The sequence below is a fragment of the Pteropus vampyrus genome, unplaced genomic scaffold (assembly GCF_000151845.1).
Source record: "Pteropus vampyrus isolate Shadow unplaced genomic scaffold, Pvam_2.0 Scaffold349, whole genome shotgun sequence".
In the NCBI taxonomy this organism is placed as follows: Eukaryota; Metazoa; Chordata; class Mammalia; order Chiroptera; family Pteropodidae; genus Pteropus; species Pteropus vampyrus.
Genome location: NW_011889130.1, coordinates 2,357,643 through 2,381,519, shown reverse-complemented (window position 1 = coordinate 2,381,519; position 23,877 = coordinate 2,357,643). Strand labels below are relative to the sequence as shown.

Genomic DNA, 23,877 nt, shown 5'->3' with positions numbered 1-23,877 from the left:
AAAAGATGCTAATAAAGTGAATAAGCAGTGAGAGAAGAGTATCTGACATACTCAGGAAACCGAGAGTGTCTACAACTGTAAAACTGGTATTCATGTCCAAGAAAAAACTGAATCATTCTCCCAAAAAGTATATAAAATATACCCCCCCAAAAACCCACTTAAAATTTTATTCATGCAGTTTAACTAAAACTAGAAATTTAGAAACTGTAAAAGAACAGATGGACATATTTAAACATGCGAAAAATAAAATTATTCTGATGGAAAAATTTCATCTACAAAATCAAGAGACAAGCAAGATTTTATTTTTAAAGAGTTACTACCTTTAACATACAATAAACTGTTATGAATAGATAAGAAAAACAATCCAAAGAGGAAAAAAATATGAATAAATGGTTTATAAAGGCAACTTACAGAATAGCATATTAAATGGCAAGAAACATTTAAACAGGCATATTAATATGTAAATTAAAACTAATTATCGCTTTGAAATCATAACACTTCTCAAAGTTAAAGAGTAATAGCTACTTTTAGTAGAGGAAAGGGAGTACATTATACATTGTTGGAAATACAAAAGACTAGTCTTATTCCAAAGAAGTCTGACAACTATGAAAGTCAGAAAACACAATTCAATTTCACTGCCAGAAGTGTCACAGAAATTTTAAAAAAGATCTCCAGTAGGTAAGGGCATGATTATGCCTGTCCACTAACCCTTTATGCTATGTCCCCTCTTGAGGATGATTATCAGAACATTTTTTCTGGCCTCTTCAGCTAGTTAAACATTATCGTTGGGTGCAAAAAATGCAAAAATGTGTATAGTATAATCTCATTTCAAGTCAATGAAAACACACACCTACATGTGTATGTGACTTTGAGTAAAAAAAAAAAAAAAAAAAAAGTGAACTTGATCAGCATTGCTTAGCTGTTGACAAACTGTTGTGACTGGAATTGCTATCAGTAAAGAAAGTACAAAATTAAATAAAATTATAGAAGTTACATTTACACCATTTTATGTGTGCACAAGCATTTGTACGTGTGTTTAAATATGTATTTTTCAGTTAAAATATGGAATTTGCTTCTATAGGAAGACTTTTTCCAATTGTATCAAATTTACAGTTACCCCCAATATGAATTTTATGGCACTTTAACAAAAATTCTTAGAAGACTTATTTTTCTTAATTATTTATCTGATGTCTAGTAAGGTGTAACTCATGGACAAAGACTTTTGACATGCAATATATAATACGCAATATACAATAATCATAGGGTTTCTCTGTAACTCAAATAATTTATGATTGGTTCTGACTTGTGTAAGACTTTCTCACTTTCAGGAAATATATAATTTCATTCATTTATAAATACTGAAATTTGATTTCTGAATGAAATTATTCCCAAAGTGCATACAGAAAATTTCCTCCTAGGACATTTTCTAATAACTTCCCGTCACAGCTTTTATAGGTTTTTATCTCAAAAATGAGTTTTTAGTGTATAATGAGATTTGACCTGTTATTTCTCATGTGTGAATTTGCTGATGTTCAAGGAGTTGACTTTTCAGTGGATGATTTTGTTGTCATTGTATTCATAAGGTCACTTGCCAGCATGAATTCTCTATGTAATAAAGTATAATTTGTGAATGAAGATAGAAAATCACTTTCCTCTATGAATGATCTGATGTATAATCGTTTGAGTGAAAGTTTTCTTACATTTACTGAATTCATTTTCCAAAAATTAATTTAAAGTGCATTTTTAATTTAAAAATTTAGGTTGTAAAACTTTTTAAATAGTTTTTCTGTGTATACAAATGAACTGTGTTATACTGCTGCCATACTACTTTTCCTAGTAAAGTTTATAGCTCACATGCATCCAATGTATACTGACCCTGGAGTTCAACTTAAGATTTAGCTCTCCTATTCCATTCATGATGGATAATTTTCCATCATCCATTTTTCAATCAATTCCCAAGTGCCCCTGGAGATCCATGGAAAAAAAAAGAAAGTCTTCCTTTCTCCTAAAGATTAAAACTTGACGAAAGGTAAAATATTTTTTTTTTTGACTGGGTAATATAGAATTGTATTTTTTGTTTTATTTTAAATAGAAAGGTTGAGAATCATTACCTCTGTTATCCTACTAAAATAATCTTTGAAATTCTTATTTTCAAATCCCTGGGCTCTTAGACCAATCTTCATTTACTTAATTTTCCATTCCAAAGGGGAAAAAACATACTAAAAACTATAGATATCTTAAAAGATCTTAGTTTCCTCCTTTTGCTAAAACTTGGCAGCTACCATAGTAAAATTTAACACCACCAGAAGTAATTTTCTCTTATGTATCAAAGTTTATAAAGTCTTTAACGAAGAGTAAATACTTTATCTTTTAGCAACAAAAATTAGGAATAAAGTAATGCTGCAAATCACAGCATTTTTATTTTTAAGTTAGTCTGGAAAGTTTGAGTACTTTAAAAAAATATATTTCTGGACTCCACACTCCTTAAATAGGAACAGCTATCACAGAAAATTGAAAACTTTTGCTAATGGCACAGTAGACGGTACAGACCAGTACTCCCTTAGAGAACTAAAAAAAAAGGTAGAAAAAAATATTAGCTACATTTAATTTTGTAGTGGCATTAGAGAGGTACGAAGAAAGTTAAAAACTGCAGGAATAAGTTTAGAAACAAGACATAACCTCTGGAATTTGTAACTATTTACTACAAAGAAGTGTTTATTAATTCTTAAGGAACATACTGGGCAAGAGAAGCTTTAAAGTTTTTGACAAATTTATAGGACTAAAGGGACAAATACTAGGATTGAGGTCTTTCCAAGAAGGAGACGCCTGTTAAATCTCCCAAAGTCCTAAATCTTAAGGGTATCCCCTAGGAAAAAGAGTGAAAAAAAAAAATAGACAAGTCTTCACATTTTCAAATAATCTTAGCACATGATTGGATGAAGGCAATCTGGGACTGCTAGTGTTCCTAGCTGAGTCACATGTCATAAACAAAGGCAAAGCCTCTCAGGAAGATGATATCATCCAGACCATCTAATTATCTCTACAATTGTTAATATATAATGAGTGTCTGGTAATTAATTCAAATTCACTAGGTTTATGAGAAGGCAAGACATCACCAAAACCCAAGAGAAACGACAACCAACAGATAAAGGTCAACAGGGGATCTAGATAATGGGGCCATGTCTAGAAGAAGTAGAAGATAACAAAGCACATGCCTAATTTGAATAAATAATAGCTAAGAATTTCCCAAAACATACAAAAAAATATCCCCACTGAATAAAAAATATGATGCAAACCCCGAGCGGAATACACACAAAAAAATCACACGTAAGCATATCGCTGTGCAATTGTTGACAGCCTAAAACAAAGACATAAATTTTAAAGTGAAAAAGAGAAAGCACATTACCTTCAAAGGTAGTTAGATTGAAAGCTTACTTTTCAACAAAGACAAACCATGACAAAATATCTTCAAAATACTGATAGAAAATAACTGCCAACTTAGAATTCAATACTCAAAAATATGTCCTTCAAAAATGAAGGCAAAATAAAGACATTTTTCCATGAATGAAAACAGAATTTGTCACTACCAAATACACACTAAAAGAAATACGAAAGGATGTTTTTCAGTCAGAAGAAAATTATTTTAGAAGGAAATAACAGGACAAGAAGGAATAAAAGGGTAACAAAAGGGATAAATATGCAGATTTAAATGAATTGGACTCTGAAACAATTATCATTGGCTTTGTCAACTACATGCAGAATTCAAATGCATGACATCACTACCATATAAATCAAGATGATAAATGGAGTTAATGTTCTAGCTCCTCACCTTGTTCAGAAAGTGGTATGAGTACTAATTTATATTATCCTTAAATAAGTGAAGTATGCATATTGCATTAATATTTAACATAGTAAATTTTAAGGCAAAATATATCATTAGAGATAAAAAGGGACATTTCATAATGGTTGTTTAAATTGATCAGAAAAGTGTAACAATTCTAAATCTGAATGTATGTAAAAACAAACTCTATATAAATCCAAAATCATAGATCTAAAAGAGACAAACTCACAATTATTGTGGAAGATTTTTCACTATCTAATAGAATAAAAGTCTATAAAGATATAGAAGATTTGAAAATACAATTAAATAAAAGTAACTTATAAAGATTAAGAGGGGATAGGAATATTCTTCTAAACGTGCATCTATGTGTCTTCTAAGAAAACAAGCTTAAATGCAAGACAATTGTGTCCCATATATCATGTAATGACTATGTAGAGAATGTATTAACAAAACTGGAAGGTAATATATAATTCTAGGTCTCAAAACCCATTTTCTTAATTTCTCTTTTTCAAACAGAAATCAGTAAGAAAGTATAGGTTTCTGTGGATAAGACTGAGAATCTGAAATGCTGATCTCTAGATTAGTAGCCTGTGGCTAATTTCCATGAGCTCAGGGACAGTTCTAATGTGACAAGTAGTTTGTGGAGCTGCTGCTTACATCTCTGATCACTTGTGGAATACAGGCTGGGAGCATTTTATGCCTCTTGGATGTAAGTTTCCTGCTGCCATGGCAGGGAATTAATAAATAAGGGAACATGTTGGTTACCTAAAGATGCCTATAAATATTCAGGTAAGCCAATGTCAAGTCGAATTGTATATTTAAAATTTTCTTATCCAAATTTCACACATTAATAGATACTATAAACAATAAGTAATAGAAATTTCAAAAGAAGTCCTTTCTTTGTGTCTTTAACGTCAATTTTCACAAAAACTTATGGCTTTTCTTCATTATAGACTTATTAAATTATCTATACTTTTGCCTTGATGTCAGTATCATTAGGGTGCAACGAAAAATTCTTCTTAGCACTCTACTTATTAAGAAATTCCTTTGGTATTTTTGTTACCCAGGGTATGAAAAACTCAACTGAATTTATAAAGCTGCTAATCCAAAATGTGAAACAAGAAAGACTGCAAAGATATAGCCTTGCATATTTACCATTATTAGCAGCTTGACAATCCCAGTATCTGTCAAATAACCTAGCACAACCATTATACATTACGTAAACACTTTCTCCAAAGTGTCTCCTCATAAGTGTAACTAAACATCAGCTATGTGATCTAGATATTCAGACTTCTGACTAGTAGAGGAAAGTTGGCTTTGGTTACCTCCTGCTTTTTAGTAAAGCTGTAGCATCTCACAATTTTGTGTCCCCACACCATGACTGTGGCACTGGACACTCTCCTTCCCCAGTATCAGATTTCTGATGTATACTTAGCTGTGGCTTCCAGTTTAAGGCTTTCCTAAATTCACTGCATTTATAGGGCTTCTGTTTAGTATGAATTTTTTGGTGTTTAATAAGATTTGATCTGATGGCGAAAGCCCTTCCACATTCAGCACATATATATGGTTTCTCTCCTGTGTGAATTCGCTGATGCTCATGGAGTTGTGACTTCTTAATGAAGGCCTTCTCACAGTCACTGCATTCATAGGGTTTCTCTCCAGTATGAATTCTCCGATGTCGATTTAAGTGGGACTTCTGGATGAAGGACTTCCCACATTCAGTACAAATATAGGGCTTCTCTCCTGTATGAATTCTCTGATGCATAGTTAGTGTTGATTTTCGTGCAAAGGCTTTCTCACATTCACTGCACTCATAATGTCTTTCTCCAGTGTGAGATTGTTGATGTATATGGAGGCCTGACTTCCTAGTGAAGGCTTTACCACAGTCATTACATTTATAGGGTTTCTCTCCAGTATGAATTTTCTGGTGTGTGAAGAGATTTGATCTGTCAGTGAATGCCTTTCCACATTCAGCACATCTGTAAGGTTTCTCTCCTGTGTGAATTTGCTGATGTACATGGAGCTGTGATTTCTTAGTAAAGGATTTCCCACAGTGACTGCATTCATAAGGTTTCTCCCCAGTATGAATTCTCTCATGTGTAATAAAATGTGACTTGTGGAAGAAGGCCTTCCCACATTCAGTGCAAACATAAGGTCTTTCTTCTCTATGAATTTTCTGGTGCACACTTAGTGTTGACTTCTGAATGAATGTTTTCCCACATTCACTGCACTCATAATGTCTCTCTCCAGTATGACATTTCTGATGTATCCTGAGCCGTGACTTCCAGATAAATGATTTTCCACAGTCACCGCATTTATAGGGTTTCTCTCCAGTATGAATTTTTTGGTGCTTAATGAGATTTGACCTATCAGTAAAGGCCTTCCCACATTCAGTACAGATATAGGGTCTTTCTCCAGTATGAATTTTCTGGTGTATAATGAGATTTGTCTTGTGGGTAAAGACCTTCCCACATTCTGAACATATAAAGGGATTCTCTCCTGTGTGAATTCGCTGATGCACATGGAGTTGTGACTTCTTTATAAAAGACTTCCCACAGTCACTGCATTCATAAGGTTTCTCTCCAGTATGAATTCTCTCATGTGTAATAAAATGTGATTTCCGGATAAAGGCTTTCCCACATTCAGTACATACATATGGTTTTTCTCCTGTATGAATTTTCTGATGCATACCTAATGTTGATTTCCTTGTGAAGGCTTTTCCACATTCGGTACAATCAAAGTGTTTCTTTCCAGTATGACTTTTTTTATGTATACTGAGGTCTGAATTCTGAGAGATGTTTTTCCCACATTCACTGTATTCATAAGGTTTTTCTCCACAATGAATTTCTTGGCATCTGAATACATCTGACTTCTGGATAAATGCTCTTACATATTCACTGCATGTATAATGATTCTCTTCAGTGTGAGTTTTCTCATGACTTGACTTGAGGGAAACATCCCTCCTGTATTTAGTGCATATATAGGGTTTCTTTCCTGTGTAAACCTTCTGAGGTACAGCAAGTTGAGACTTCTGAATGAAGACTGTCTCACATTTGCTGCATTCATACTGTTTCTCTTCAGTATAAATACTATCATGTACAAATAAGTGTGACATCTGTGTGAAAATGTTTATGCAATTAGAAAATAAATAGAGGTTCTCCCCAGTATCATTTTTTTTATGTTGAATGAGAGCTTGCTTATGACTCAGAAGTTTCTTACACTGATTACATTCACAAGCATTCATTTCTGTATGAGAATTTATATAAGTGAAAATGTTACCATATCCAATAATCTTATCTAATCTTTCTGTTGCATTGTTTCTCTTATAATTACATAAGCTTATAATAGGCTTCAAATTCTTTCCAAATGAGTCATAGTTATAGAGTCTTTTTCTTGAAGGAATAAGGTATGTGTTTACACGAACTATTTTCCCATTGCCCTTATAGTCATACTGCCTCGCATTAGCGAGTATTTGCTTATTGATGAAGGCAATGTGACATGAATGTTTTTTCTGGTTTTCTTCATATCTTCCTGTCTGCTCATAATCTTGCCACAATTCTAAAATGGAATATGGGTCATCCCTTGTGAAGAGATTAATTCTCTCAAACCGAATCGAAAGTTCTTCAGACATTCCCTGTTGTGAAGTTTCAAAACCAATATCCCCATCTGAAAAAGAAAAAATAAAACACACGAAGAACAGTTAACAGACCAAAGATATATACTATATGATAAATAATACCATTTATATGTGCCAGGCATTATTCTCAGTTCTATATCTATATTTAATCAGAATCATAATTATTTGCTGTTGGTATAATTACTGTGTTTTAAAGATGAGGAAACTTAGCCATAGAAATTTGCCCAATCAAATGTTTAGTAATTGGGGAAGATGAGATTCAAACTGAAGCACTTCAGTTCCATGTATGTAGCAGAACTACAAAACAAGATGACAGAAGAACAGGAGAAAAAAAGTGGCATAGATGATAGAAGCACTATTCATCCCTCTGGTGACTAAATCAAAGTTGTGATGAAAACAAGGAGCAAACAGCAAGAAAAACCGCCTGGGATCTACATGAATACACCATACAAATAGGGAGAGAACTAAGAAATCACCCTGCAACGGCAGAAAGTAGGACGGGACAAGGATGGGAGGCTGCTCAGTCCTGAGTGATGAGTGGGACGGAGGCTGTAACAGCGGGAGCTGCAGACACTTCTTAAAGGGGCTGTGTCTGTGAGCGAACTTTCGTGGCAATGGACATGCTCACTCTGAGCACCAGTGCCAGTTCGGCAGCGCAGAGGTCACCAGGGATGTACAAGGAACAATGAATTGTCAGAGTGAGGGCCGGAGGTGAGGCTCTCTCCCAAGCAGAAGTGACAGCAGCATCCATTGTTCCTCTGTTGAGCTCTCCCCATTCCCAGTGTGTGGACCCAGCACTGCCATAGCAGAGACATCATCAAACTGGATAACAGGTCGCTCCGCCCAGAGGATTCCCTGAAACTCTGCTCCCCCAACTCACGCCCCCACCAAAGCCACATCCAGTTGTATCTTCGGCGAGTCAGGTGCTCCTTGCTGAGCAGAGCCAAGACTCACACTAGTGGCAGCTGGCCTCGGTTTCTGGTGTGATTTCTTGAGGCAATTAAAAGTACAGCATCTGTGGACTGCTTGCTGAATCTTAACAGGTAGCCCCAGAGGGGCACAGGCTGAGGCTAAACTTGGCCTGTAGCTGTGCCACTGGACACCTACTTTCCAAATCCACACTAATAAGACTGGGAGACTTAGGAGCTTTGCTTAGTACATATAAACAGACACAGAAAGGCAGCCTAAATAGGAAGACAAAGAAGCAGAAACCATATGAAAGAACGGATCAGAGATACAGATATAATAGAGTTAAGTAATCTAACAGATGCGGAGTTCAAAATACTGGTGATAAAGATGCTCAAGAAACTTTTGGGAAGTGCAGATAAATTCAGTGAAAACTTCAACAAAGAGATAAAAAAAAACAAAAATGGAAATGGAAATTATAAAAGGGAACCAGTTAGAAATGAAGAACACGTTATCTGAGATGAAGAGTATATTAGATGGAAAACACAGAGTGGATAAAGAAGAGAATCAAACCACCAATATAGAGGATGGGGAAGCCAAGGACACTCCATCAGAATGGCAAAAAAAAAAAAAAAAAAAGAAGCCAAGGCTATAATAATAATTTAAGAAGCCTATGGAACACTGTTAAAGGTAAAAATATTTGTGTCATAGGGGTACCTGAAAGAAAACAAGATGTTGAAGAGCTATTTGAAGAAATGATAGAAAACTCCCTCACCTGGTGAAGGAAATAGACATACAACTCCAGGAAGCTCAGAGAGTCCCAAGAAAGAGGAATCCAAAGAGACCCGCCCACACCAAGACACATCATAATTAAAATGCCAAGGGTTAAATACAAAGAGAGAATCTTAAAAGCAGCAAGAGAAAAGCAGTTAGTTACCTACAAGGGAGCACCCATAAGACTGGCAGCTGATTTCTCAAACTATTCAGAACAGAAGGGCTTAGCACAAAATATTAGACGTGATGAAAACCCAGGATCTACATCCAAGAATACTTTATCCAGCAAAACTATCATTTAGAGTCGAAGAATGGATAAAGAACTTCCCAGACAAAAATAAGCTAAAAGAATTTATCAACACCAAGCCAGTATTACAAGAAATGTTGGAGGGACTTCAAGAAGAAAAAACATGTATTAAAAACATGAGTAAAAAATAGTAATAACTACATTCCTATCAATAAGTACCTCAAATGGAAAAGAGTTAAGTGCTCCAACTGAAAGATAGAGTGGATGAGTGGATAAGAAAACAAGACCCCTACATATGCTGCTTACAAGAGACTCATTTCAGATTATAAGACACACACAGAATAAAGGAAGGGGATGGAGAAAGATATTGCCTTGATGGACCTAGAGAGTACTGTGCTGAATGAAATGGGAAGGATAAAGACAAATATCACATGAATTCATGTACATGTGGAATCTAAAGAACAAATAAACAACAATAAAGCAGTAATAAACTCATAGATGCAGAGAATATTTTGAGGGCTACTAGATGGAGGGGGTTAGGGAGGTGGGGAAAAAAGGCAAAGGTATTAAGAGGTACAAATGGATAGTTGCAGAATAGACATGGAGATGTACAGTGTAGCATGGGGAAGATGGTTAATAATGTAATAAATATGTAAGGGGAAGAGGGGTACTAGATTTAGTGGGGTGATCACTTTACGAGTTATGTGGATCTCCAATCACAATGCTATACAGCTGAAACTGGTAATATTATTGTATGCCAACTATAATTGAAAAAAACTCATTGAATTGTACAATGTAAATATGAACAACTAATTATATCTCAATATATAATATGTCTATTATATGTCAAAAAAGCCAGGGAAAAAAGTTTTTTAAAAGAAAAAAAAGATGACAGAAGAACAATGTGACAAAACTAAGTGGCTTAAAAGAAGTATTTCTGAGTCTAGATTCTTATTATCCTTCATCTGTAAATCCTCACTAATCTCTCTCTTTATCTTTTTCCCTATTAACCACTGTTCCCTAAATAGTTACCAAACTATTGTAACCTTTGTCATCATGACCTAGCTACACAATAAATAGATGTCTATGATTTAATTTTTTATGTCTGGTTTGGAATGCAGAGACACATGCATCTAACAGGCAGTATCTAATAGCAGAAACAAAAAGTTGTCCATAAAAATTTGTCCCTTTCCTTCAACAATATTATACTTGTAGCCAAGCATGTGGCTGTCTCAGAAAAACAGGTCTATCCAGCCTCATTTGTTATTAGATAAAGCCAAATAATTCAGTTCTCACCAATTAAATGTGAGTAAAAATTTTATTTGTTGTGACAAGGCCACTATCTTAAGTAACTGGGTGTGTCTCCCACAACCCTCTTCTTTCCCACTGGCTACATTCCAGACTGACAGTACTCAGTTCTATGCAGCTGCAATGCCCTAGGCAGAGGTCAGAAAACTACAACCTTCAGGCTAAATCCAGGCCTCTATTCAAAAACTAAGAATGGATTTATTTCTGAATGGTTGAAAAAATTAAAATAATACTTCATGACACATAAAAATTATATGAAATTCCAATTTCCATGTCAAAGTTTTTAATGAAACACAGTCACACCCATTCATTGATGTACTTGTCTATAGATCCTTTGGGGCTACAACTGTAGAACTGAGTAGTTATGACAGCAATCCTATGGCTCACAAAACCTAAAATATTTACTTCTGAGTATTTACAGAAAATGTTTGCTATATCCTGCTCTAGGGGATGGTAGTGCAATGACTTTCTAAAAACTTTGTTCCTGAATGGCCCTAGAAAGCAGAATTAGGGACTCTCAGTGACAAGAGTTTGGCTTTATTCCAATATCTTTTTTTTGCCCAGATTAAGAATTACTAATATTCCAAACTCTGGTATAGATTCTCAGTAAATATTTATGCAAAAACTAGATTATACTATTATCTTATTCTACTAGAGTTTTTGAATATAGATATAGTCTAACCTCATACACATTTTATTGTTTCTAGGACCTTGTTATATCCCCAAACACATTATTTAACTGTTATATTACATTTTTACTCATACACATTGATAGCTTTTATTAATCCTGAGGACATCAAACACTGGATTCCTAAACATGAATTTTGATCTTTTGCAATCTTTCATTTTCTTTAGCTTACAAACCTATTGGTATTTCTAAATCATTTACATTACTACCAATAACATTCAATGTGAAAATGTTGCTCCTGTGTCAAAAAGTTGAATTATATATAATTCCTGTCACCACTGATTCAATTACTCATCCAATAAAATACAAAATCATAATTCAGGACAATGATATGTGTGCATGCAAGCTATCTTTCCACTGGTCTATTTTATTACTGAATGCAAACATATGTTCTTTTCCTTTTCCCTATTAAGTTTCCTTTTTCTATCCTCTGTTCCTATTCAAAATTCATTGTTCTTCACAGATCATTTAGAGTTCTATGCTCTAAAAACAAGTCTAAATCTCAGCATAGCACTAGGGAGGCTCTCTTTCCTTTCACATTTAAAGAAAAAAAAAGACCAGATAATCTGAGCCACTCATACTTAATTGGCATAGATTGTACCATAACAAATGCTTAATACACAAAGCCTGAAATTTTAAGCATTTTGTGCAATTATCTTCCCTTTCCAATTACAATTATCAGCCCCTTGAACTGCTCCTAGCAGAAAAATTTTCAAATCCCTGTGAAAAAGAGCAAAATAATAATTTTCTCCATCCTATCACATAAATTCAAGAATTTAATTTTACTAAATATTCTCTACAGAAACATTGGGGGGGAAAGGGTAAAAGACTCAGTTATCATGTCACTTAATGTAGTTTTCTCTGAAATTATGTAGGTTGGAGAATAAGAAAAGGGAAAAAGCAATATATGCTGTAATAGTTAGGTTCAATTCAAGGAGTAACTGAAACCCGAGCACAAAGTGTAAGTATGTGTAGCATCTAAACAGGCAGATAGAGAAAATTATCAAAGGGTCAGATGCCAAAGGATCACTAAAGGGAATATTAAAAAAAAAGTGAACAAGATTATGGAAACTAAACAGAGACAAATATAAAGTACAAATATGAGGCATGTTCTTTATTTAGCTTACAAACCCATTGAGAGAAAAATCTGTCACATGTTTAGATAATAAGTATGAGAATTCTAATATCATAATTTTGTGACTGAATATCTAGACGCTTCTGCAATTTGGTCTCTGACCTTCCTAGGGGTGAATAGGCCGTTTTGCAGTTTAAACTCTTGACTCTTGTCTATCTCACAAACTGCATTTCTTGTATTGTTCATTTCACCACAAAACTAGTTTTACTAGCTTATTTTCCAGACCCCGAAGGAAACTGAAGCTTTGGCCCTAACTCCTCCCTCCCCCTAAACCCTTTACTCCTACTGACCATGTCTTATGACTCTAATTGTTGGCCATATCCTATAACTCTACCTGCTGACCATGAGTTAACAGAAACTACTCCTTGGTTTTATCTCACAGTCCCGTTTGCTGACTACTGAATCAGCAGACCCTGAAATCCAGTTGCCGCCACCAATCAGAAAATGAATGATGTAAGTTTATGGTCGTATTACCCCAGCAATCTATCCCTTCAAATCTCACTTTTAAAGCTCGTGCTTTATTCTTCCAGCCTTAGAGCATGTCTTTGGCTCACGCCAAAGGCTATATTCTCTGATTTGCAAATCATATCAGAATAAAACTCTGTTTACTTCCTCACAAAAGTCTTGTGGAACTTCCGTTTACAAATAGTAACTTTAGTTTTGCACCATATAACTGACAGAATAAACACAATGTTTTAAGCAATAAAATCTATCAGCATCAAAGATGAACTAGTTAAAAAAAAAAGATTAGCACATCCAAATAGGGTTAGAGTAATCCAGGCATGAGAAAACATAAACATGATTTCTGGTGATGGCACTGGAAAGCAAGAGGTAAAGGTTATCCAAATGATATTTTCTAAAAGAGAAAAATTAGTAAAAGGGCAGAAAAAAAATTGTTTGACATGAGTCACAGGGAAAAGTAAAAAGCTACAATAGAATATGACAAAATTTTGAAAGGTGAGCCATCTGCTCTTAGCATGCTGCATTGTAACTGCTCTTCCTCCACACTGTGACCACTTGATGGATCCTTAAATGCATAAAGTATCAGTTGTCCCCGAGAGCTCTATACAACAGGGGCCAATGCCTGCTTGAGACACACAACCTACAGTAACAGGGTGTGATATGATGATTTATGAGAAATATATCTTTGGTCATCAGAATGATATATTTCTCAGATATTTTGATCTTCATTCACAGTTCTGGGCTCACAGCTCTCAACCTCCTGGAATTTCCTTAAAAGTGATGACAGCACCAATGGCATCTCTTGTTATGTTAATGATGTAACTTTTGGACCCCACCCAAGGGAGGGGATGAGGCTTGATGTTGAATAACTGCCAATGGCCAATGACTTAGTCAATCTGGACTGAGTAATGAAACCTCCATAGAAACCCAAAGGGCAGGTTGTTGGCCCTTTTTCAGAGAGCTGTGACATTGGAGAACCAGAATGTTTGTTTCCACGTGCCATTGTGCTGGGCCCCAAGATCCAGAAGGACAAGAGGGCCTTCATTTGGGACCTCACCTTTTATCTCTTCAACTAACTGTTGATTCATATGCTTTAATATCCTTCGTAATAAATCAGTAATCCAGTGAGTAAAAGAGTTTTCTTAAGTTCTGTAAGCCATCTTTAACAAATTACTTAAACCCCAGGGGGGTTGTGGGAACCTCTGATTTATAGCCATTTGGTCACCAGTATAGGTAACAATCTGGACTTGTGACTGGCATATGAACTGAGTTGCCAAGAAGGGGGCGGGTGTCACTGGGACCCCCAATCTATAACCAGTTGGTCAGAATCACAGGTAACAACCTACAATTGCAAGTGGCTTCTGAAGTAGAGGGCAGTCTTGTGGTACTGTTAAAATTGAGTTGACTTCTTGGACACTCTGCTGGTGTCTGAGAATTGACTGTTGGTGTGGGGAAGCCTGTGTGCATGCACATGTGTACGTGCACACACTGTGGGCACCAGGCCTGGCTGGCCCAAGGTCTGGCTGTGATTCAAGGCCTGATTGGCCCAAGGTCTGGCTGATCCAAGGTGTGGCTGTGATCCAGGCCCGTGGCTAGGAAGAGGACCCTAAATTTACAAAATATGTAAACATACTTCAGCTTATTGTATCACGCACGTGTGGCTGAAGGCCACTATTGTACTCTGATCTGTGTAGAGCCATGCAGTCTCCTGGGGAACAGAAGGAGAGCACAGAAAGGGAAGCAGAAGTGTGCGCAATACTGCACGCCCCCGTGCAACAGACTGCACTTCCCCCAACAGAACTGCGTTCCACACAATAAAGTTGGTTCCTGCAGGTTCATTCTCATGTCTGCCTCTTGTGCTTTCTTCCAAGTGGGCATCTCGCCATCAAACTTCCCTTCTCGAGCAACAATACCACTGACACTTGGCGTAGCCAACATGATCAGCTCGGCCCTGACACACACACACACACACATATTGGAATTGGGTCCAGGAACCCTTTTCATAGGGTAAGACTTACTCCCCTGTGCCTAGCATTAGTCATGGCTTATGCTGGAATTAAGAAACACAATTCAATCTGACAGATAGGTCTGGGCCAAGAGACACAACCCAGAGCCACTTTAAGGAGTGCCAAATCTCTTACATCTGTTCCTAAGTGCCAGTTATAACTTCTAAGTTCAATTGGTTATATATATGACAGGCTTGTAGGACTGGTAAATATAGCATAAAGCAGCACTACTCAAAGTGTAAACTTACCAGTAGGCAATAGAGCCAGATAGCCAGAGAAGAAAGACTCCTGTGGTGATGGTCATCATCTAGACATCCTGCTCACTGCACTAACTGTTAAGTCACCTGCAGAGGAGAAATAGACCCTCACCACAATCTTAGTTCAGATATAGAAAGTGATTAATACAATACATACACCAAGAAGGTATGTTACTTACACAATAAAGCTTTTAAGGGAGAGCTCCCAAGCAGGTCCAAAAATGGCTTGAGAGAGCAAGAAACGGAAGGTGGCTTGGGTTTTATATGGTGACTGGAGATGGGCTAAGCTGACTGTATCAGTGCAAAGGGAGGGAGCATCTGGTCATTTTCTACTACTTTGCCCAGATGTGGGGCAGAAGGCAAAGAGAAAGGGGTAAAACTTGGAAGATATAAGCAATCAAACATCAAAATGAAGTCAGAATCTATTACAAGATACATGATGAGATGTTCAAAATATTTTGTTATTAGAGAAACACAAATTAAATCAATAATTACTATGCACAAAAAAGGGACCACATACTAAACCTGACAAGCTCAGTGGAGGCCCACATTGTGGGCCTTGCAAATCCAAAGGCCAAAGTAACCACACAGAGTAGTCTGAACATAAAACTTCCTAACTAAAAGCAAGTCGTAGTGGGTAGTCACATCTTAGACCTGTAGCTTCCTTGACAAAGGTCAGTCTTTTAACTTTGAAACTGTCTATTGTCTCTATGCATCTAAGGTAACATACTTTAAAAATGTCAAACTAATATTTTCCAGACTTCTCAAAGGCACAACTGCTGGCACCAGAGCATGAAACCACATAATTATCTTGTTGTCAACATATCATCTCTATGATCTATAAATGTTAACTATCCTATACCCACCAGTGTAAAGGAAGTATGTGTCTCTCCATTTTGCTTTTTATCCAATCTGAGATTTCCCCACTTCACTTCTCCTGCCTCCCTACTCTACCACCAATGAATTTCATGTAACCCCTCTTATGTCTCCTCCTTTGATTCTCATGTATGAAACAAGCTGCAAAACTGCCATTCTCAGGAGCAATATCTCAATCCATTAAGATTTTGCTTTCCAGCAATTGTCATTAGTTTGGCTCAAATAAACTCTTATAAGGCATTTAAGTAGTTCGGACGTTACTTCATCAACATTTACTTAGCAGAGTCAGCAGGATTCCCAAGAAGCTCACCCAGGACCACTCTGTGGACCTAGACTGGTGCTAGGTACCAGCAAGAACCCACTGAGTCCTACTAGCTTCCTGCTCCACATCAGGTGAACTCAAGTGTGTTATCTCTTGGAATCCAGGACTTTCCCTTTGCTTATTATGGTAGAGGGTCTGACTTTACCTAAGCTGTTCTTTAAAATCCTCAAGGTGGCACTACTGGATAAAAGCTGAAGTGGGCAGCTGGTTTTAATTTCCACTTTTCAATGGAAATTTCTTACTGTGAGTCTGAATAAAGCTTTTTGTTGGAGAAAGGAGACTCTGAACTTGTTCAGCTCTGAAGATAAGGACATTTACTCCCTCCAGCTCCAATATCCAGTATTCTTAGGTGACTAAATATCTAAGTGGAGATGTCTGAGGGTACCCCTCAAGTTGAGCAGGGCCCCAATGGGAATTCCAACAAAACTGTTATTAAATAATTGACTTATCTGGGATGCATACATAAAGGCTGGTTACCTAGCACTCTGAGTCCTCACCATTGTATTAGACAGCTAGGGAAAGAAACAGACATGTAAAGAGGGTTGAAGTGACTTGAGAGGTGACAGCTCCTTGGAGCTCAACCCATAAGCATCACACTTCAATCCAACACACAATATCTCTAGAAATTTGTTCAGACTCTGCAGATCTCCAGAGGAAAACAAAAATTAACATGGGAAATCATGTCTCTAAGGTCCTAAACTCCAAGAACCTCAGCGCCACCCCCCCCTTAATACTCCCGCAGGCTATATGTATAATTCATATGGAAGCTCAATTTGCAAGTATCTACAGGAATGGGCAAATCTAACTAAAAGTAGTATCAGCTTGAGATGGTCAAAGTGGGGAATTTTTGATACCTCTAAATTGATTTTTCTGCACACTCGATTAGAAAAAGCTGGCTCTATAATTAAAAACTGAATGAATGGGAAGCTTATCTTGATTGGAAGTTAGAAGCTTCTAGGAAGAAGACAGATAAATTCTCTACTGGAAGTTAATAAGAAAATTGTAGAGACTGTCTCTGAACTAAAGGCTTCTGAAGCTGATAAATGCCAACACCCCATTCCTTCCCCATCTCCAGCTGCTCCACTATATTCTTTGCTTTCTGAGCTTCCTTGTCCTGACTTGCCCTCCTCTTCCCTTTTCCTCCCTCTTCTATTTCCTCTATATCTCCTCTACCACCACTCCCTATTGACCTAGGGGAAACAGAATAGAAATCTAGAACAAGATAGACGAGGAAAACAACAGAAATTGTGGTAGCTCCTTTTAGGGAAATGCCAGTCTCACACAGAGGAGAACCAGCAATTGCGTACATTCCTTGGACAAGAACGGAATTAAGGAATCTAACTAAAGATTTCCCAACCCTCTCTAGAACTGATGGTTTGCAATGGAATCTGATTTAACTGTTAGAACATATGATACTTGCTATTCTGATCTATTCTAATTATTACACCTACTGGTTTCTGAGAGCTAAGCAACAGAATAGCTAAATAAAGTTCACTAAGAAACAGAGAAACAAAACAGGAAAAATGTAGGGAATTAGCCTGTTGGCTTTACCAAGCCATATCTGAGATTTTTCCCAAGAAAATGAACTGGATCAAGATTCAGCAAAAAACTTTTCAAAAAAACTTTCAAACAATACTCAGGTCTGATTCCAAACAATTTTAAGGATCATCAAAATGATCTCTTACTAAATTTGGAATGTTGGGAAGGACTAGATGAAGAGCTTGTAACTCTGATTAATCAACATAAATTAAACTAGCTGACCAAACATACAACTGGCAATTCTGGCTCATCGACAATCTAAAACTACCCAAAAGAAAGAATATGAAGCTGCCAAAATCATGAATTTAAGCTCCAGCAATTAAGCAATCAGGTCAGACACCCCCCAGGGTCTCTTAGACAAGGGCAGAGAGGAAGTCTGTTTTTATTGTAGAAAGCCAGGCAATCTTAAGAAGAAGGATTGTAGAAAACTGAAATGGGTTTTAGAAAAAAAGAAAAGAAACTAAGCAAGCATGGGGCTGCTCCTGGGACTAAGAGAGGACATTTCCCCTTCTCCTAAGTAATACTTTAAGAGAAACTAAAATTACCATAGAAGGGGAAATTACTAAGAGTCTTATAGATACTGGGGCTACTTTATCTGTTCTTAACCCTACCCAATTAAGTTGTCCTCTCCCTCGGAGTAAAGCTTCTGTACAAATGGCAGAAATATCTAATCAACCAACATCTGTTTTTAAATCAGAACCCATTTCCTTCCAAATAGGAAATATTATGGGGCAACACATATTTTAACTACTCAAATCTGCCCCAATTCAACTGATAGAGATCTTCTTGAAACCCATGAAGTTCATGTACCTTTTTTTCCCAGAAGGGTGAGTATGTTTAGAACTAAATGAATCAGATACTCAACCAATTGGGAAAATAATGATTTTAAAAGAACCTCCACAAGAGGAAACTAACCTTGATACTGAACATTTGTTGCAGGATGTTTCAATGCAAACTTGGGCCTTTTCCAGTAGAGATATTGGCAAGGTTAAGTCAGCCACTCCTATTAAAATGATTATTGACAATACTTTGCATCTACCTAATATTCACCAATATCCTTTAAGACCTGTAGCACTTTGCTGGAATTAAACCCATTATACAAGATTACTTAAAAGGGGGCTTATAATTCCATATATGAGCCCCTGAATTCTCCTATCCTTCCTGTAAATAAACCAAATGGAAAAGGATGGAGATTTGTACAAGATCTCAGAGCTGTAAATAAAATGGTTATTCCCAGACATCTTGTGGTTCCAAATCCACATACCCTATTATCTGCCATTCCTGTGGACTGCCAATATTTTTCAGTGATAGATTATGTAGTGCTTTTTTCAGCATTCCTGTAGAAACACAGTCAATATCTCTTTGCCTTCACCTGGGAAGATCACCAATTTACTTGGACTGTAAACCCCAGGAATATGCACAGCCCTACCTATTTCTCAGATACTAAAAGCTGATTTGAATGATGCTGATTTTCCCAGAGATTCCATTCTAATCCAATATGTGGATGATTTATTTTTATGCTCTAGGACAACACTAGACTCTCAAAAGGACACAGTTTATCTTTTACAACAGCTAGCTATAAAAGTTCTTAAAGGACAAGCTTCAATTTCATTTGCCCCAAGTAAAATATCTTCACTATTTCATATCTAACTGATTAACCCTGAAAGAATCAGAGGAATTCAAACTTTTCCTCTTCCAAAAACAAGAAAACAGCTTAGAGGATTCATGGGTCTAAAGTCGCAATTGGGTTTCAAATTTTTCATTAATTGCCCAGCCACTAAGTCTTATTACAAATCAGATTGATCTGACCCAATTCAATGGAACCCAGAAGAGAAACAAGCTGCAGAAGCTCTAAAGGAAGAATTATCTAAAACTCCTGCTTTGGGACATGCTAATTATAAACTTCATTTCTTCCTTTTCATACATGAAAATAAGGAAATACTTTCGGAGTTCTAACTCAGAAACAGGGAGATCGTCATAGACCTATAGGATATTATAGCCAGTAATCAGACTCAGTAGCAAGAGGGCTTCTCTCTGCATGAGGGCCATCTCTGGTACAGCCATGTTATGCAAACAAACAGAAGGATAGTTAGTTATGGGCTCTCCTTTAACTATTTATGTTTCTCATTCTGCTAAATCTTTACTGAACTCTTATTGTGGTGGCTGAAAAATGACTACTTGAGATTTATTACTTGTAGGAAATTACTGTTTGACTATTGCCATGGGAACAAAAGGCTTTTGATCATAGAGATATAACATTCTGATAACAAACTTTCTGCTTCTGTACTCCCCACTTGCACACCCCGACCTATAGGTTGACAGGTAGTGAATAGGAGAAAAACAGACCTTTCTGTTCAAACAGAATGAAGAATGGGATTTGGGGCTTTAAAACCCTGTATCTCTAATTTTGGGGCTGCTTAATTTGGGGTCTGCGTACCCCTAGCAGACCCAGCTGGCTGAATAAAGTGTGTGATTCCTATGACTCACTGATTCCTGGTAGTCCATGTGTCTATTGGGGGCTGGCAGCTACAACATTTGGAGGCCCCAGCGAGATCTCAGGGAGTGGCCCTGGGATCTAAGACCGGATCAGCCTCCGAAGCGGTTGCTGTCCCTGTTACGGATTCAAAGAGGTAGCCAACCTGAGATGTTCCAGGGCCCTTAAATGCTGTGACAGGTCAGTACAATTGTCAAGGATGCAAACTTTAGGGAATCTGGAATCTCTGAGGCCTCGGTGTCTGGATAAAAGGTACCTTCTTGTTTCTGTTGATTGGTCAGTGGGGTCCACGGAGAGACTGGACGCAGTCATATCTCCCGGACCGTGGCCAGGCCGCGGGACACCGCCTCCTGTGCCCTGTTGTCGAGTTCTGTTTATTGTCTCTGGTCTTGTCTAGGTTGTAGGTGGCGGACTTCTCTGGGTCCACCTACACACCGGAAATTGTTCTTGTTTGAGTGTTTGTTTTTGTCGTAGTGTTTGTTTTATGTTTTCTGCGCAAAGCAATGGGGGGAAGCCTGAGTTCACAGAAGACACCCTTGGGTTGTCTCCTGCGACATTTCAGAGAAGGGTTTGTAGAAGGAGCTGACTATGGCATAAAGTTTTCTCCAGGCAGACTAAGAACATTGTGTGAAGTTGAGTGGCCATCTTTTAGTGTAAACTGGCCTCCAGAGGGTTCCTTTGACAAGGGTTTGGTGAGGAATGTTTGGAAGATTGTCACGGGAGACCCGGGACACCCTGATTAGTTTCTCTACATTGATCAATGGTTAAATCTTGTTCAGAACCCCCCTCCTTGGCTCCGCTGGTGTGCCCTCTCTCTAGGGGTGCGAGTTTTAGTTGTGGGTACCCCTAAACATACAGCAACTGAAACTCCAAAACAGCCCAGTCCCTCAGTCCTCCAATCTCCACTGGAGGACAATGACCTTCCCCCACCCTATAATCCAGGACAACAGAGGCCCAATAGCACCGCCTCACCTCCCCAGACACGAGCAGGTAACCCTTATGGGCCTCCTGCTCCCACTCCGGGCAAGGCACCGGCAGATACCACTACCCCGGCCATTCTTCCCTTGCAAGAAGCACTACCCCAGGGGCATCCTAATGACAGGCTCTTTATGGTTTACATTCCTTTCTCGACTAGTGACCTGTACAACTGGAAGGCACAGAATATGCCTTTCTCTGAGAAACCCCAAGCATTGATGGGACTCTTAGAGAGTGTCTTTCAGACTCACCGCCCCACCTGGGATGATTGCCAACAGCTTTTAGTTACCCTCTTCACTGCAGAAGAACATGGGCGCATACGAGCGGAAGCACAAAAGATAGCTGTGGAAGGGAGGAGGGTTGAGGAAACATGGGAACAGATTGAGGAGGAATTTCCCTCCACCTGCCCAGACTGGGGACACAATTCTCAGGCAAGGAGAATGGCATTAGATCGGTACCACCAGATTCTAATAGGATAGCTGCTCGTCAGCCAACTAACCTTTCTAAGGTAACTGAAGTTATACAGGGACCTCAGGAATCCCCCGGAGCATTTCTTGAACAGCTACAGGAGGCGTACCGGGTATACACCCGCATTGATCCTGAGGCCCCTGAAAACCAGCAGGCAATTAATGTAGCCTTTGCTACTCAGGCAGCCCCTGACATCCGGTGTAAATTGCAGAAATTAGAGGGTTTTGCAGGGATGAACCTGTCTCAACTTGTTGAAATAGCCCAGAAGGTGTTTAACAACAGGGAGGCACCAGATGACCCCAAACGTATGGCTAAAATAATGGTAGCAGCCATGCAGGAGGAGAGATCAGGGAAGACTAGGGCAAGACAAGGGAGATCAGAAAGAGGCCCACGTAAGGGTTACACACCCCTAGGGAAAAATCAATGTGCCTACTGCAAAAAGGAGGGCCATTGGAAGAATGAATGTCCTGAGAGAAATGGGAAAGACCAGGAAAACCGCAAGACTAAAGTCCTCGTCACTGAGGAAGAGAACTGACGGGGCCGGGGCTCCTACACACTAAGCCCCCAAGACACCAGGGTTGCCTTAAAAATGGGGGGCAAAACTGTTAACTTCCTGGTGGACACGGGGCTATCCACTCAGTGTTACTTGACCCAGGGGGACCAATCTCCAAACAAAAGACTGCCGTCCAAGGTGCCACAGGTAAAATACGAGAATACCCATGGACCACTGAAAGTACTGTAGATCTGGGGCGAGGAATATTGACCCATTCTTTCCCCGTAATTCCAGATTGTCCAGCTCCACTTCTTCGTAGAGACCTACTCCAAAAGCTACGGGCTACTATTACATTCAGAGACAGTACACCTCAGATGTCCATGTCTGCCCCATCAACTATCTTAATTACCTGTCCTCTATCCAAAGAGTACCTCCTCTACGAGAAGGAAGAAAATATAGACCCGTCCATGGAGACATTACTAGGCAGACTCCTGGTAGAATATCTAGGGGTATGGGCTGAAAACAATGCCCCAGGGTTGGCTAAGCACCAAGTCCCAGTAGTAGTGAGTTTAACTGCTACTGTGACCCCTGTCCAGGTTAAGCAATACACGATTGCCCAAGATGCCAAAACTGGTATAAGGAAACATATCCAGCGGCTGCAGGAAACGGGGATTCTCGTGCCATGCCAATCGCTGTGGAACACTCCCTTGCTCCCAGTCCAGAAGCCTGGTACCCAGGATTACCAGCCAGTACAAAACAAGAGAAGTGAACAAGAGGGCTGAAACCATCTACCAGACTGTACCCAACCCGTACGCTCTCTTAAGCTTGTTACCTTCTGAGAGAACTGTTTATATCGTACTAGATTTAAAAGATGCTTTCTTCAGCATTCCCTTAGCCCCTAGCAGCCAGCCTATCTTTGCCTTTGAGTGGACAGACCCTTGGGCCAACTAACCTGGACGCGTTTACCACAAGGATTCAAAAATTCTCCTACCCTATTTGATGAGGCCCTAAGTGCGGAACTTTGACCTTTCTGTCAGCGTGATCTTGACCGTACGTTACTCCAGTATGTTGATGATTTATTATTTGCCGCGTCCTCTTTCTACCCTACTGCGTGACAAGATCCGGAGATGGGGACAGAGGCTTCAAGGAATGCATCGTCAAGAACGAGAACGTGGCATATGTTTAGGGATAATTGGTTTCTTAGAAATGATCCTATAAATAGGGGGAATTTGGGTAGCACAAATTCTAGTAAGTGTAGACGCTATACAAATAGATTTCCTCAAAATTGGCTCTGAGGAAAACATAGTAAATTCCCTGCGTATGGAATCAGCTCTAGTCACCCTGACGTGTCCAGAATGCGTAAACTCTTTATTTGAACAATTATTAAGAGAAATTCCTTTTGATGCGCCTCTTAAAGATATTATGAATAAATTATAACAAGCTGAATTG

General features: G+C 38.3%; 1 protein-coding gene across 6 annotated transcripts in view; it reads right to left on the bottom strand.

The window, feature by feature from the left end:
* Positions 1-280: 280 nt before the first annotated feature.
* The window catches only part of ZNF484 (zinc finger protein 484), a 76,397-nt gene continuing 52,800 nt past the window's right edge, over positions 281-23,877 (bottom strand). For 4 of the 6 annotated variants that reach the window (XM_011378969.2, XM_011378968.2, XM_023522571.1 and 1 more), the window contains one exon: positions 281-7,507. In XM_011378969.2, coding sequence (XP_011377271.1) covers positions 5,196-7,507 — 2,312 coding nt within the window. In that variant the 3' untranslated portion in view covers positions 281-5,195. Of the gene's footprint in view, positions 7,508-15,252; positions 15,349-15,440; positions 15,709-23,877 lie in introns of those variants that run through there. The other 2 variants (XM_023522574.1, XM_023522572.1) reach the window with 2 other exon arrangements.